The sequence below is a fragment of the Triticum urartu genome, chromosome 1 (assembly GCF_003073215.2).
Source record: "Triticum urartu cultivar G1812 chromosome 1, Tu2.1, whole genome shotgun sequence".
Lineage (NCBI taxonomy): Eukaryota > Viridiplantae > Streptophyta > Magnoliopsida > Poales > Poaceae > Triticum > Triticum urartu.
Window position 1 is genome coordinate 43,904,882 of NC_053022.1, and position 14,949 is coordinate 43,919,830.

Sequence of the window (14,949 nt, forward strand, 5' to 3'; positions counted from 1 at the left end):
CTTGAGGGGTGGCCGACTGGCGGGCCACCGCATGCTTCACCCACCGTTGAATCCTCGACCGGCCGGTGCGCTTGCTCCGGCGGGTCGCAGGGAGGGGGAAAGCCGTTGGAGTCGACTGGTACTGGGTCGACGGTTGCCGCAGGAGGACGCCGCGGGCGCACGCGTGAAAGTGCGTCGCCCCGCGGGCGGGGAGCGCGTCGACGTCGAGTGGTGCCTCCTGAAGCCAAGCGGAGTCGTCGGCGACAAACACGAGCGCGCCGAGACGGATCTCGCGGCCCTCAGCCAAACCTCCGCCTGGAACCATGATGATGGTTATCGGAAAAATTGCAACTTCTCCAATAAGTCGCTAAGACACCGGCCCCACGGTTGGCGCCAACTATCGTGGATCTAAAACTGACAGTAGAATGGGGGGTAGGTATGAGGAGGCAAGATCCTAGCTATGGACTAGTTGTACACACGAGTTTTACGAGTTCAGGCCCTTCTCGGAGGAAGTAACAGCCCTACGTCTCGGTGCCATGAGGCGGTCGACTGGATTATATGTGTGTGTGTGAGTTTACAAAAGTGCGAACCCTGGTCCCAGAGGAGGGGGGGTGGCTTATATAGAGTGCGCCAGGACCCCAGCTCCCCTCCGTTACTCAGGGTTCAATACTTATAAAGGAAAGGCGTTACTGGTAACGTTTACAGTAAAATGTCATAAATGCTCATAATGCTATGGTTTAAGTCCCAACCGTTGCAGAGTGGAGGGTTCCTCATCTTCTGGTGGTCGAGTGTCTTCAAGGTGGTCGAGTGAGCGCATCTCCGCGGTCGAGTGGATGATGATTTCTCTTCGATTGCTTCTGATTCTTTGTAAAGATGTCCTTGGGGAGGGTATACTGGACAGGTCCATGACCCTAACCTAGATACATAGCTTCATCAGTCAAGTCATCCCGGAAACCTCTCTTTCGTCCCGGTCCAACTGGTGACGACGAAATAAAGCTTTGCGAATTGTCTCAGAAAAAAAAAGCAACGTCTACTTCATCACCTCAAAAAAAAAGAAGAAGAAAAAAAAGCTACGTACGTCTACTTCGTGGAGCCCCGCCACTTTGTACACTCTTCCCCAAATGGCCAAATGAATCGACCGCGCGGACGCCCACCCGCGTAGTACGAGCGCACGTCCACCGCTCAACCTCCCGCTCCGTCCCTACACACTTGCTTACCATTCGTTCTTCCTCCCTATCGATCTCACTCACAGTGTGACACTACGTCTATAGCCCAGCGCACACGCACACGCACTCGCCCTCGCTGAAGCAGCCGTACCCGGCCGGCCACATGGCGGCAGACGGCACCGGCGGCCAGACGAAGCGGAAGCCGCACGCCGTGGTGATACCGTACCCACTCCAGGGCCACGTGATCCCGGCGGCGCACCTCGCCCTGCGGCTGGCGGCGCGCGGGTTCACCGTCACCTTCGTCAACACGGAGTCGGTGCACCAGCAGGCCGCGCGCGCCCTGGGCGTCGACCGGCGGGGCTGCGACATCTTCGCCGGCGCGCGGGGGTCGGAGGACGTGCGGTACGAGCTGGTGAGCGACGGCTTCCCGCTGGGCTTCGACCGGTCGCTGAACCATGACCAGTACATGGAGGGCGTGCTGCACGTGCTCCCGGCGCACGTGGAGGAGCTGCTCCGCCGCGTCGTCCTGGACCCGGCGTCCACCTGCCTCGTCGCCGACACCTTCTTCGTGTGGCCGGCGACGCTGGCCAGGGCGCTCGGCGTGCCCTACGTCTCCTTCTGGACGGAGCCGGCGCTCATCTTCGCCCTCTACTACCACATGGACCTGCTCGCCGAGCACGGCCACTTCAAATGCAAAGGTACTACCACAAATTACCACACGCTCATATCTTGAGATGCACCATGCATGACCACGTTGCAAATCATGCGTCAGGAGTTCATAGTTTTCTGCATGTTAATTACTGAAATTCATTGGGGGTCGATCGATCGTAGCAGCATCACATATTTGCATTGGCTTCTTGCTCCTTTCCTTCCAGCCATCGCTGTTTCTTACCTGGAACGTGTGTCCCTGGCTGGTCCATAATTGTGTATACGGACAGGAGAAGTGTCCCCCAATCGCTTAGGAGGCACAGCGATGGCGTTTCCTTTTCCTTCTTGTTGGCTTCTTGTGTGTGTGTGTGTGGAAAATACCAATTCCATTTTGCCACCCGACTTGGTCCCAACACGAAAAGTATCCCACTGCACGGGAGACTCGACACTCGACAGTTTACTTCAGAAGAAGGTAGCTGCCCAGCTGGAGGAAGGAGAGAGCACAACAGCCATTGGATATGGATCAGGCGACTTAAAAAAAATCAACTTATTACCATACAAATTCCAAGCCAGTTTAGCTGGATGTCAGTCACCTGAATATGATATTTGGGTCAGTCAATTTCGAAGGAAGAAAGCAACAGCCGCCAGAGAGAGCGAAGGAAGGAGCAGCCGCCGGCCTGCCACGGAAGCACGAGCCTCTGTGTCTATCCTAGGGGTGCAGGCTCACTAGGTTTGCTGGGGTTAGAGGGATGGCTGGGGAAAGGTGGGGCGGAGAGGTTGGCGCAGGAGCGCCGCCGGCCACGGGCGGCGGTGTCAGGCGGTTAGGCCGGTGGTAGCTCGGGGTTCGGGCTAGAAGATGAACAGAAAAACCGATTAGAAGGTGTAGAAGAAAAAATAGAAAAAAAATGATTCGGGTTCTGGCTGTTGGTTCTGCATCGGATAGCTAAAAACAAGTTGACTGGCCCTAATTCATTTTCAGTCGACTGGTCACCAGTCCCATTCCAAGCAACTTACCTGCACGGCAAGAAAAAAAGAAGAGGAAGAAAAGACACTCGTGGACATTTGAAGTTATGTAGGCATGTTTTGTAGTTGTTCGTGGACCTTCTAAATAATGGGATCCAGAGACCTGGTGGGAGGCGATGACCTGTTGTGTGATAATGCACAACATGATTGTGGAGGATGAGGGTGACGATGCTGTCGTAGGTCTTGTATTTAAGAACATGAATGATTTTATTGAACTTCTAGACCAGAATACCGCTACATTTGAAGAGATCGTTCAAATGCATTAACAAATTCAGCATCAAACAACTAAAAAGGATTTGATTGATCATCTATGGTTGGTTAAAGGGATAACAATATTGGGCGTAATGTTTATATTTTTTAAATTAGAACTACTGCTACATTTGAACTATTTTAGCTAAATTGAAGTTATATATGTGGCTATTTAAGCATGCTAATATTAAAAAATTATGGCCGAGTGTATGAGGTTAGCATCGAATGGACGGTTCTTTATCCGTTGTCCGCGGGGGCGCGGAATAGTCTCTCTGTTCACGGAGTGATGCGGATCCGTGTTTGAGATGACCTATAAAAGATCGGATTGGGTAATAATTTCGTGACTGGGTAATGACCCGGCCGGATGTATAGCGGGGTTTCCAGAGGTTCGGTTCTAGATACTCTTGCATGTACGGTCTAAACGAAAGGCGACTTCTCCATCGAGATCATCGTCAGCTTACATCACCTGCGCACTCATCCCCCGTACAAAAAACGCCAGATATGGTGGCAGCTCGTAAGCCGCGCCATCGTGTAAGCACACCATTCGTCTCACTACGGACAATGCGTGTGTGTGTGCGCGCACCAGATTAACGAAGTACACAAATTTTGACTAAACGTTGGCAACAAATTTCATGAGCACGAATCCGACGAAGGCCGGCGGCTACAGAGATAACGACGGTTTCATAAGCTATGCTACGTACCATTACCATGGGGTCACACCGATGCCCACTACAAGTGAAGTGCCAGCGACGGTTCGCAGGAAACCAGAGGAACTAGCTAGCTCGAGGTAGGTGATCATGGCGCAAAAGGAGGCCGGCGTAGGAGCCACGAGCGGCGGCGGCAAGGCCAAGCCGCACGCGGTGGTGGTGGTGTACCCGCTGCAGGGCCATGTCATCCCCGTCACGCACCTCGCGCTGCGGCTGGCGGCGCGGGGCTTCGCCGTCACGGTCGTCAACACGGAGGCCGTGCACGACCAGACGGCGCGCGCTCTCGGCGTCGACCCGGCCGGCTATGACTTCTTTGCCGGCGCGCGCGCGTCGGGGATGGACGTGCGCTACGAGCTTATCAGCGACGGCCTTCCCGTGGGGTTCGACCGGTCGCTGCATCACGACGAGTTCATGGGCTCGCTGCTCCACGCGCTCTCCGGCCACGTGGAGGAGGTGCTCGGCCGCGTCGTCGTAGACCCGGCCGCGACGTGCCTCGTCGCCGACACCTTCTTCGTGTGGCCGGCGACGCTGGCCAGCAAGTTCGGCATCGCGTACGTGTCCTTCTGGACGGAGCCGGCGCTCATCTTCAACCTCTACTACCACGTTCACCTGCTCACCAACAACGGCCACTTCGGTTGCAACGGTGAAAAATACGATTTTTGGAATCCACTCCAATATGCTTATGTTTCAATGCAATAGAGTGACACTAATATTTTTGCCCCAAAAAATATATGAATGTTTAGATCACTAAAGTGAGGGAGTAGTAGTAAATTTGGTTGCTGCAAAATGGTTTGCCATGCCATCGATTTTGAAGTTTCCTTTTTTGCAGAGCCTCGGAAGGACACGATCACCTACATTCCGGGCGTGCCGGCGATCGAGCCGCACGAGCTCATGTCGTACCTCCAGGAGACGGACACCACCAGCGTGGTGCACCGCATCATCTTCAAGGCCTTCGAAGAGGCGCGCGGCGCCGACTACGTGCTCTGTAACACCGTGGAGGAGCTAGAGCCGTCCACCATCGCCGCCCTCCGCGCCGAGAAACCCTTCTACGCCGTCGGCCCCATCTTCCCCGCCGGCTTCGCCCGCAGCACCGTCGCCACCTCCATGTGGGCCGAGTCTGACTGCTCCCACTGGCTGGATGAACAGCCGCCGGGGTCCGTGCTCTACATCTCCTTCGGCAGCTACGCGCACGTCACCAAGCAAGAGCTGCACGTGATCGCTGGGGGAGTCCTGGCCAGCGGTACGAGGTTTCTGTGGGTGATGCGGCCAGACATCGTCAGCTCCGACGACCCGAACCCACTGCCTGAGGGGTTCATGGCCGCGTCCGCCGGGCGTGGCCTGGTGGTGCCTTGGTGCTGCCAGGTGGAGGTGCTCTCGCACACCGCGCTGGGTGGCTTCCTCACGCACTGCGGGTGGAACTCTGTGCTGGAGAGCGTATGGGCTGGAGTGCCCATGCTTTGCTTCCCGCTGCTCACCGACCAATTCACTAACCGGCGGCTCATCGTGCGGGAGTGGCGCGTCGGCATGCCCATCGGGGACCGTGGCGCGGTGTTCGAGGACGAGGTGAGGGCGAGGATCGAGGGCATCATGTCCGGGAAAGAGGGCGAGGAGCTCCGGGAGGCGGTGAAGAAGGTGAGGGCGACGCTCGAGGCCGCCACGGCGCACGGTGGGTCATCGCAGCAGAGCTTCGATGAGTTTGTCGACGAGCTAACGCGCCGTTGAATCGGACGTTAAGCTGAGCCAACCAATGGGTCAGGAGCGCCGCATGCCGGGCGTTGGGGAAGTGGCCACGAATAAGCGTCTTTGTACTTTGTCTTGTCTGTAGTGTGTGTCCGGTCATTGACTCGGTGTTGTGCAGTGTGATCTTGTTTTCTCTGCATATGAGAACTGTCTAAAGTCAAAATTAAAGTTATATAAGATAAAAATTAAATTTGTGATGCATCTAATGATGCCTACTGATTTTGTGTTGTGAATGTTGGTATTTATTTAATATAAAATTAGTCAAACTTATGGAGTTTGACTTCTTTCAAATATTATCAGATTTGCCAAATCACATCTAGATGATATTTGACAATGTTTACACGCCAGTAGATTCGATTTGGGGCATCGCCGCCCTTGTCTTGGGCACGAAGGTCTCCGGCGCTTCCTTAAGGCTTCTCCTTCGTCCCGGGCCAAGTTGGCCCCCGGTAGACACAACTTTTTCTATAGACATTCTACATTTTCTTTATACACCATAAACATTTTTTCTACACATGTTTAACATTCTTTTAAAACATAATTAACATTTTTAAAAATATATTCTCTTATTTCTACTTTTTTGTATACACATTGTACAGTTTTTTTGCATACATCAAGTGCATTTTTTATATATACATTTAAATTTTCTAAGTACATGATTAACAGTTTTTAAAACCGGCTAGGAAGCTTCAGAAAGCTTCCTAAAACCAGTGATTGAAATCCCTGTATACCTTTTAATGAGCCGGCCCATGCAGCATTGAAGGAGGTGGGGGCGGGGGTGTGTGCCTGTTTGAAGCGATGCCTTCAACCGGTGTATCGGGCGCCGAATAGGATTCATGCCCATTGCGACTGGCCGATGAATCGTCACGAGCGCTAAATATAACTGCCCAAACAAACAAATAGAAGGAAAATATAGCTCTAGCTTTCAGTCTTCCACGACAACCTTTTTATTTTCTTGTTCCTTTTTCATATTTTGTTTTTATTTTCTTTTCTTGTTCACCTTTTTTAAGTAGATTTACCTTTTTTACCTTTTCGTTTATATTTCTTATCTTTACTCCAATATATATGACTCGAATTTCTTTGTTCATCAGCTTTAAGAAAGTGTTTGGTGCATCCAAAAAAAATGTTCGTTGGATATTTTGAAGATGTTCAGGGTGTATTTCAAAATAGTACATCGTGTATTTAAAAAGGATTCACATTTTAAAAAGTGTTCATAACATATTTTAAAATGTATTCTTTGTGTACTTTTGAATGTGTTAACTGTGTTAGTGTAATATAAAATGTTCATCATATACTATAAAATGTTTATTACTTATTTAATATTTGTCACTTTGTATTTTAAAAAACTCTAACGATCTATTAAAAATGTTAATAATGTAATAAGAAAATATTTGATGTGTATTTAAAAAAAGTTCATAATTGTAAAATTCCTACAAACAAAGGTTGCCTTAGTCGCACCATACAAACAAGCTCCGATTTGGGTCGGCACAATCTACTAATTTATTCTTCTGCATGTGCACAGGTCACTCTCAGCATGGACCGTGAATTTCTTGGCTTTTCTGCTTTTATTTCTTCTTGGTACATTAATAGTTTTCCCCATTATTGTTGTTCCCTTTTTTCGATTTTAGTTTCTAAAAAATAGTCTCATTTTATTTTAAATTTATTTCCCATTTTATTTTCTTTTTATTTCTCTTTATTTGTTCTTTTATAATTTCCCTATTCATCTATTTTAAATAGATATTCTTTTTTACTCTTTTCTTTATATTTATTCTCTTTATTTCAATATACACATGGATCTTATATATTTGTTGATCATGTTTTAAAAAATGTTCATCACATATTTAAAAAATGTTTAGTGTGTTGAAAAAATGGTCATCACATATTTCTGAAGATATTTGGGATGTATTTATGAATAGTACATCGTGTATTTAAAAAATACTCATTGCATTTTAAAAACTGTTCATCACATTATATTAAGAAATCTTGTTTGTTTATTTCAAAAATACTTTAACTGCTTCAAAAATGTTCATCATTTTTCAATGGTCATCTGTATTTTAAATAAATGGTGCGTATTTGAAAATAGTCATTGTGTGCCAAAAAGAAGATCATTATATACTGAAAAATAATGTGAATTTAAAAATATTTATCATGTATTTCAAAATGGACGGATGAAAACTCCATTGTCAAGCGAATATCACATGCAGATAATATTTTGCTTTTCAATACAAGCGTAGGAGACAGGTCCATTCATCTTGATTCTTGAAACAAGTAACTTTCAACTGTACTTGCGAAAATGTGAATCCCCAGTAAGAGAGTCCTTCGTAATCTTAACAGACGCGTAGCCTAGCCTCGACTACTGCGGCGGTAGAGAGGACATCAGATTGTCGGCGCGGCGGCGCACGTTGTCCCTGAGGCGCTGGAGCGCCCTGGCGAACTCGGACAGCTCGGCCTCCCTGAGCCTCTCCACGTCCGCCTCCTACCAGAACCGCCTCCCCGCCTGCGTTTGCACGTCCACCACCTTCTACCCGACGGCGCTCATCCGTGCGGCCTCCGCGGCCACCTCCACGCCTTTCTTCTCCGTCTCCCGGCACAGCGCCTCCAGGGCCTCCCACTCCACGTCGTCAGTGGAAGCGGCCGCAGGATGAACATCGCGTCGTCGTAGCCGACGTAGGCCAGGACGACGTCGGTGGAGGGGTTGCCTAATGCGAACCCTTTGCCGGCCTCGGAGAAGACGACGACGGCGAGGCTGGCGCGACATAGCAGGGCGAGCTCGGAGGCCTTCTTCCAGAGCCCGGACTTGTGCTTGGAGAAGGTCACCTGCCGGGACTCCATGTCCTCGACAAGCCGGTTCTCGCGGCGCTGGCGCCCTTTCGTCTTCATGCCAAGCGGCGGCTGCATCCTGGTCGTCGGCCGCTGAGGCGGGTGCTCTGTTTTTTCTCTGGTTGAGCTTGAAGGAAGGGGAAATATAATAAGGAGAAGAAGGCGTACCATTAGAAGTGGAAGCCGTGTTGGAGTTGGAGATGCCGTCAACTTTTGGAAGGAAAACAATCACCTTGTAGAGCGTGAGGGCGTCCCTGCCGGAGGAGCAGCGTGCCCTCCCCCAGTACGCCGCCGACAACTATGCGTCGTCAACGGCGTACTTTCAGCGCCGGCAGGCACGACGGCTGGCGTCCACCAACGGGGCGTCAGTGGCGGGCGACGTGAAGAACAGCGACGGGCACCGCGTATGGTGCGGCGCCCCCGGTCGCACGCTCTACGAGGTGCTAACGTACCTCGAGGGCGGCAACAAGCCATCACTGGCATACCCTGCCTCGGCTCCTCCTCCCATTTCTTCGGCTCGCCGGCGCTGCTCGGTGTCAAGGCTGAGCCTGCCGCGGAGACGCTGCTCGGCCGGCGCACGCGCAACACCGGTATCGTCATCAACGAGGGCAGCCAGCACGCTTCCTCCTCGGCTCCCCCGCGCTTCGTCAAGCCAAAGACGGAGCCGAGCCTCGCCGCTGTCAAGACGGAGCCCGGGCTCGCCGGCGGCGAGGAGCTCGATGACGTGGTGGCCCTCAAATGGGCGTGTGAAGACTGGGCACGCACGGAGCTGGAGCGCCAGCGCCTCGCCTACGAGCGCTTCGAAGCTCGGCACCGTAGCCGGGACGAGGGAGGCGTCGTCATCCTCGATGACAGCAATGACGACGCGGCGCCGCCACCGGTCCACCAGGGTGGGCGGGGAGGGGTCCAGCAGGGGCGGCCACATCAAGAAGGAGAAGGCCGACGACGGCGAGGAGGATGGCAGCGACGTCGGCGACTTCGCCGCGCTCAGCGACTTCTTCGCCCCTTAGTTAGGTTTTTTTAAATAAATTATGTAAAACATCGAACATGTCGAATATATGTCAAGTTTGCCGAACTTTAGCCGAATGTTTTGTCCAATTTGCCAAATTCCGTTAAAAAAAATTAAACCCGCGTCTTGGGGCATCCCTAGGGCGAGCAGCTGGGAACCGGCTCACCCCCACGCCGATTTTAGCACCGGCTCGCCCCAGGCGGCGATTTTACGCGCCCCCTAGGGGGCCAACGGCTGAAGATGCTCTAAGTTTGGGAAAGTATACATGCGAGTCGCTTGTCCGTCCCAGCTTGCGTCGCGCTCGCCCAGAACAACATGTAGCCGAGTATGCACACGCGAAAGGAAACGAGGAGGACTCGTCGTGCCCACGACTGGCTTGCTGGCTGGCGCAATCTGATCCAATCCCCACACCTTCTTCCTTCGTCGATTCGTCGCCGTCGTGCGTCTTCCTCGCCGACGACCTCCCTTCGTCCTGACCACCTTACGTTCGACGCCGCCCCCGACCTCCCTCAAAAGAGCTGGCTTTTTCCTCCTCCTCCTCCTTCTTCCTGAATTCCGGCACCGGCCATGCCATCCGTTGCCTCCGCTCGTCTTCTCAGAAATTTCGAACTTGCACCATCAGCGCCTCCTCTCTCTCCTCTCCTAGCGTCTCTCTTCCCGCCCTCCTTCTCCTCATGGATCGGAGAGTTAATTGCAAGGAGATACCACACTTGCGCACGTTGTGACGAGTCAGTACCATTGCTCGTTCATGTCGCAGTTCAGTACCACTATTCGGCCTAACCGTTACAAAATGGGCTGACAGACGTATAAGTGTGTATTGACCATGTATCTGACAAACCGGGCCCACCCGCACTACAAGATATATGTCAACTAGTGACCTGCTGTCAGTGACCCTGGAAGAATTGGTCGTAGATCTATGACCATTTCAGACCAATTGGTCAAAAGCTGTTCGGGGGGCTCCAAACCCTAAACTATAACGACCATTTTGCTCAGAAAGGTCGTAATTTCCTTACACGAAATGGTCATAAAGCAGATAGCACTGGTCTGATGCCTTATTTCTAGCTGATCATGACCAATATAGATGGTCATAACCTTGTAAATTGTGGTGGGTTGCTATGACTAGGCGCCACCTCATCAGTTTTGCCTATGTGTCATGTCCATGTGGCAGTTTTTGCCCTAGGTTGTGAAGCAACCTATATTTCTGTCATTTCCAAAATTCCCAAAAAAATCTCATGAATTATTTGGGTCATATCTTCGTCAAATATGTAAAAAACCTTCCTTGCCTAGTTCAAAAATAATTCAAAAATATTCATTTTCCTATTATGTTCAGAACAACAGTTTGTGAAGGAAGTACCACTTTGGCATGTCCAAATAGTATCCATTTTCTACAGTGCTTTCCAATGCATAAATAACCATCCTCCACCAAATGCCAGCTCAATCCATTCATTATTTTGAGCCCAGCTTCAACATTCGTATTTATGTCCAGTGTGGTACTTTGCAAAGCAAGTACCACCTAGGCTCCTCCTTTTGAGCTGAAAATTTGTGAAGACGGTCTTCTTAGTAACTGATCATCCTCAGCCAAAACTCACGCCCATTAGCCATGTGCATTTCCCGTACCGCTAATCAAACACTTGGCTGCTTATTCATGTTTGAGCATCGATCGGTCTCCTCGTGAGAATCTTATGTTGTAATTTTCTCCCTAGCACCTACCTGGGGAGTGCCCAACCCACTAGACATGCCTAGGCCGCCCAGAACACATGGCAACACCACGGCCACGCGGTGACCTCACGGCGGGCATGCGAGTTTACACGCTCTAGAGTTGGGGCCCTCGGCCACCGTCCAAACCTCAACGTATCGCCACCAAACCATGTATTTATGATTAAATAAGTACTTATTTAACTAGAAATTATTTTTAGAAAAAATAAATAGCAAACTATGAGGCAGCTGCAGTTCAAATTTGACCCGCTTCCAGCTAAATCGGCGGGAATTTGTCTTTTTCACCAGAAGTGGATCAAAACTTTTGAAACCCAAACATTTTGTCAATTGTGCATTAAATATGTCCTAGTATTTTATAAAATTGATTTGGTCCAATTTTGCAACAAATATATGGTAGGTCCTTCACAAAAAATAACTCATTTCAGGCACTCAAAAAATGGAAAATGAATTTTTCGTGCAAAGAAAATGAAAACTCCCTTAGGCAACATTGTTTGGGATTCCAAGATGCACCCTTGTGCACAATATGAGATCATTTGAACAAACTATTCCATGAATGTGGCCATAAGGTTGATTATTTGGCTTGAAAGCCATGAATCTTCACCCATGATAGCTCATTTTTTAGAACACTTTTTTTTAAATAATTGCGGTATTACAAGTTTGTTCTTTTTCCTGAAAACTTGGTCACATATGATGACACAATGCGAAGGTTTCCCAATTTTTTGATTTTTTTTTGAATTTTGTATGCCCGTTTCAAAATGCGGTCAAAACGGCGGGAATGACTGTTCCTAGCTAGTGGTTGAATCTTGGAATTTTTTTGGTGTTTCTCTGATTAAATAGGTACTTATGTACCTAGAAATGATTTATGGAAAAAAATAAATAGCAAACTATGAGGCAGTTGCAGTTCAAATTTGACCCGCTTCCAGCTGAATCGGCGGGAATTTGTCTTTTTCACGAGAGGTGGATCAAACCTTTTTACAACCAACCATTTTGTCAATTGTGCATTAAATATGTCCTAGTATTTTATAAAATTTATTTGTTCCAATTTTGCAACAATTATTTGGGAGGTCCTTCACAAAAAAACCTCCTTTCAGGCACTCAAAAAATGGAAAATGGTTTTTTCGTCCAAAGAAAATGAAAACTTCCTTAGGCAACATTGTTTTCCATTCCAATATGCACCCTTGTGCACAATATGAGATCATTTGAACAAACTATGCCATGAATGTGGCCATAAGATTGATCATTTGACTTGAAATCCATGAATCTTCACCCATGATAGCTCATTTCTGAGAACACTTTTTTTTAAATAATTGCCGTATTACAAGTTTGTTATTTTTCCTGAAAACTTGGTCACATATGATGACACAATGCGATGGTTTCCCAAATTTTGATTTTTTTTGAATTTTTTATGCCTGTTTCAAAATGCGGTCAAAACGGCGGGAATGACCGTTCCTAGCTAGTGGTTGAATCTTGGATTGTTTTTTTGGTGTTTCTCTGATTAAACAGGTACTTATGTACCTAGAAATGATTTTTGGAAAAAATAAATAGCAAACTATGAGGCAGCTGCAGTTCAAATTTGACCCGCTTCCAGCTGAATCGGCGGGAATTTGTCTTTTTCACAAGAAGTGGATCAAACCTTTTTACAACCAACCATTTTGTCAATTGTGCATTAAATATGTCCTAGTATTTTATAAAATTGATTTGGTCCAATTTTGCAACAATTATTTGGGAGGTCCTTCACAAAAAAACCTCCTTTCAGGCATTCGAAAAATGGAAAATGGTTTTTTTGTCCAAAGAAAATGAAAACTTCCTTAGGCAACATTGTTTGCCATTCCAATATGCACCCTTGTGCACAATATGAGATCATTTTAAAAAACTATGCCATGAATGTGGCCATAACATTGATCATTTGGCTTGAAAGCCATGAATCTTCACCCATGATAGCTCATTTCTGAGATCATTTGAAAAAACTATGCCATGAATGCAGTCAGGAACAAGCTCTTGTTCCTGTAACTGTCTGTCCTGGTGTTAAGGAAATCGCATGGTTGGTATGAATTGTACAAGTAGGATAACGAATTTCATTTTCTCTTTCCCCTTAACTGTGTAAGTAACTGAACCAGGATTAAGCAAACCACTAGCTTTGCCCCTGTTTCTGTGACCTTACCATACCTGTATGTCTATTGCGTTAATTCTTGTCTTGGATTATTGATTAGCAGCAGGCGTTTCAGATGTAGTGGGGTTGTGTCGTGGGTACCTGGGTAACTAAAATTGCTTCTGTTCTGTAACTGTATGCTTCTAGGAATGTCACATTGCAACATGCAGACTATGGGTCTAGATCTGGCAGTTGAAAGTGCTTAATCTTTCTATAAGTTTCAACTGAAGCTATTTGTATACAATAATTTACCAAATAAGCAAACTTATGTGAATATACTACACTTGATGTTGATCATCTGGTGCATTAGTATGCAGTTCTCATTGTCAGTTCTTGTTTTCTTGATTCATTTATACTATATGATTCAGGTTTTATACTTTGCCAATAGGTAGCTCATACTGCCCGCTTCCTTCTGCTTTGAATATTGTGGTCTGCATGCTTTAGTCACTGTGCCCTTAGTTCTTTTTTGTAGGGAGCTATGCTTATCATCAGAAACTCTTGGTGATAATGTTATTCCTCTTTTGGTTCATGTGTTGCAATTATATACCACATAATTCTGCACCATGTGGTGCACTTAAGTATCTTAGTGACTTCATTTGATGTGTGTATTTCTGTTAATTTTAAGCTTCTGTTGCTGTGAAAATGTACCTCACTGACCATTTGTCTATTTATTGTGTACTTCTTGCATGAGGAGGTGACTAGTGATGCGGCGCGCCAAGCAGCAGTAGGGGAAGGGGGTCTCCTGATCAAGGAGGCGGAGGAGTAGGGGCGTGCCCAGCCGGCAGCCCTGTCCTGCTCGTGGGGGAGGGGCAGGAGGGGTCTGCTCCTCTGCTTCCATTGCGACCGCGGCAGGTAGCTCCTCCATCTCCCTCCCCCTCTTCCCTGATAGCGTACATCACAATCTTGTTAATTGTTATTGTTATTGCGATCACAATCTTGTTAAGATGCATCTGTGGTGGTGGTCTTCTGGCCACCACAATCTTGTTAATTGTTATTGCGATCATCTTTCTTTTCGATGAACTATGCCACAATATGTGTTTTGCAAGGTTCAGTGGCTACTAAGTTTTGATTATTTGCAACTTGTAAGTCCTTGTTGGTTTATTGTACGTTCTAAAAAGCCATGAATAGTCTTCACTTATATAGACAACACCTTTATTTTGTTTTGTTTTATTCTGTGCTCACTAATGATACCTGACTAAGGTTCCGTGAATATAGGAGTAGACTGTAGGTGAAGAAAAATTATAACCTGAAAGTAATCATATGTACTACTCCCTCCGTCCCATAATATAATTATTGGTACATAATTTTCTTTACTTATACACACAGAATAGATAGAGGTGACGTGTGGTTATATTCTGTTGTAAGATTATTCTATTTTGCTCTTAACTAGCTATTCGTTGTGGTTGTTACATGTATATATACTTCAGGATTTAGTCCCTATCTGCTTTGTATATTTGTTTTTATTTTGTTTCTAACTCTTTTGGTTTATTGTTAGATGCCTTGGTTCAGCCTCTACAAACATACCCGAAAATGGTGTTTCCTCTCATTTACAAGAGCTCCAGCAAAGTGAACTAGGAAGTATATTTGAAGTTCAAAGCCGTGTAGCAAAGAGTTATATGTTCTGTCTTATGTGTAATAGACTGGAAAGATTTGAATAATATTGTAATAGACTATGTACAGATTGTAGTTGACTTATTTATCCTTCTTTGACGAACTACATTTGTTATGTTCTGTTTGAAATATTCA

General features: G+C 47.4%; 2 protein-coding genes, 1 long non-coding RNA gene and 1 pseudogene across 3 annotated transcripts; 3 read left to right on the forward strand and 1 right to left on the reverse strand.

Annotated features, from left to right (window-relative positions):
• The first annotated feature begins 1,132 nt into the window (after positions 1-1,132).
• On the forward strand, positions 1,133-5,713 carry LOC125545748 (UDP-glycosyltransferase 86A1-like). The gene is made up of 2 exons (XM_048709784.1): positions 1,133-1,843; positions 4,602-5,713. The coding sequence occupies exons 1-2, from the start codon at positions 1,309-1,311 to the stop codon at positions 5,492-5,494; spliced, it is 1,428 nt and encodes a 475-aa protein (XP_048565741.1). The 5' UTR covers positions 1,133-1,308; the 3' UTR covers positions 5,495-5,713.
• On the forward strand, positions 1,850-4,592 carry LOC125545758 (UDP-glycosyltransferase 86A1-like). The gene has a single exon (XM_048709795.1). The coding sequence runs from the start codon at positions 3,863-3,865 to the stop codon at positions 4,469-4,471; it is 609 nt and encodes a 202-aa protein (XP_048565752.1). The 5' UTR covers positions 1,850-3,862; the 3' UTR covers positions 4,472-4,592.
• Positions 5,714-7,377: 1,664 nt separating the features above from the next.
• LOC125552142 lies at positions 7,378-8,582 on the reverse strand (annotated as a pseudogene).
• Positions 8,583-12,966: 4,384 nt separating this feature from the next.
• LOC125552227 lies at positions 12,967-14,949 on the forward strand. Its single transcript, XR_007303491.1, has 2 exons — positions 12,967-14,055; positions 14,699-14,949. It is a non-coding gene; the product is annotated as an uncharacterized LOC125552227 (long non-coding RNA).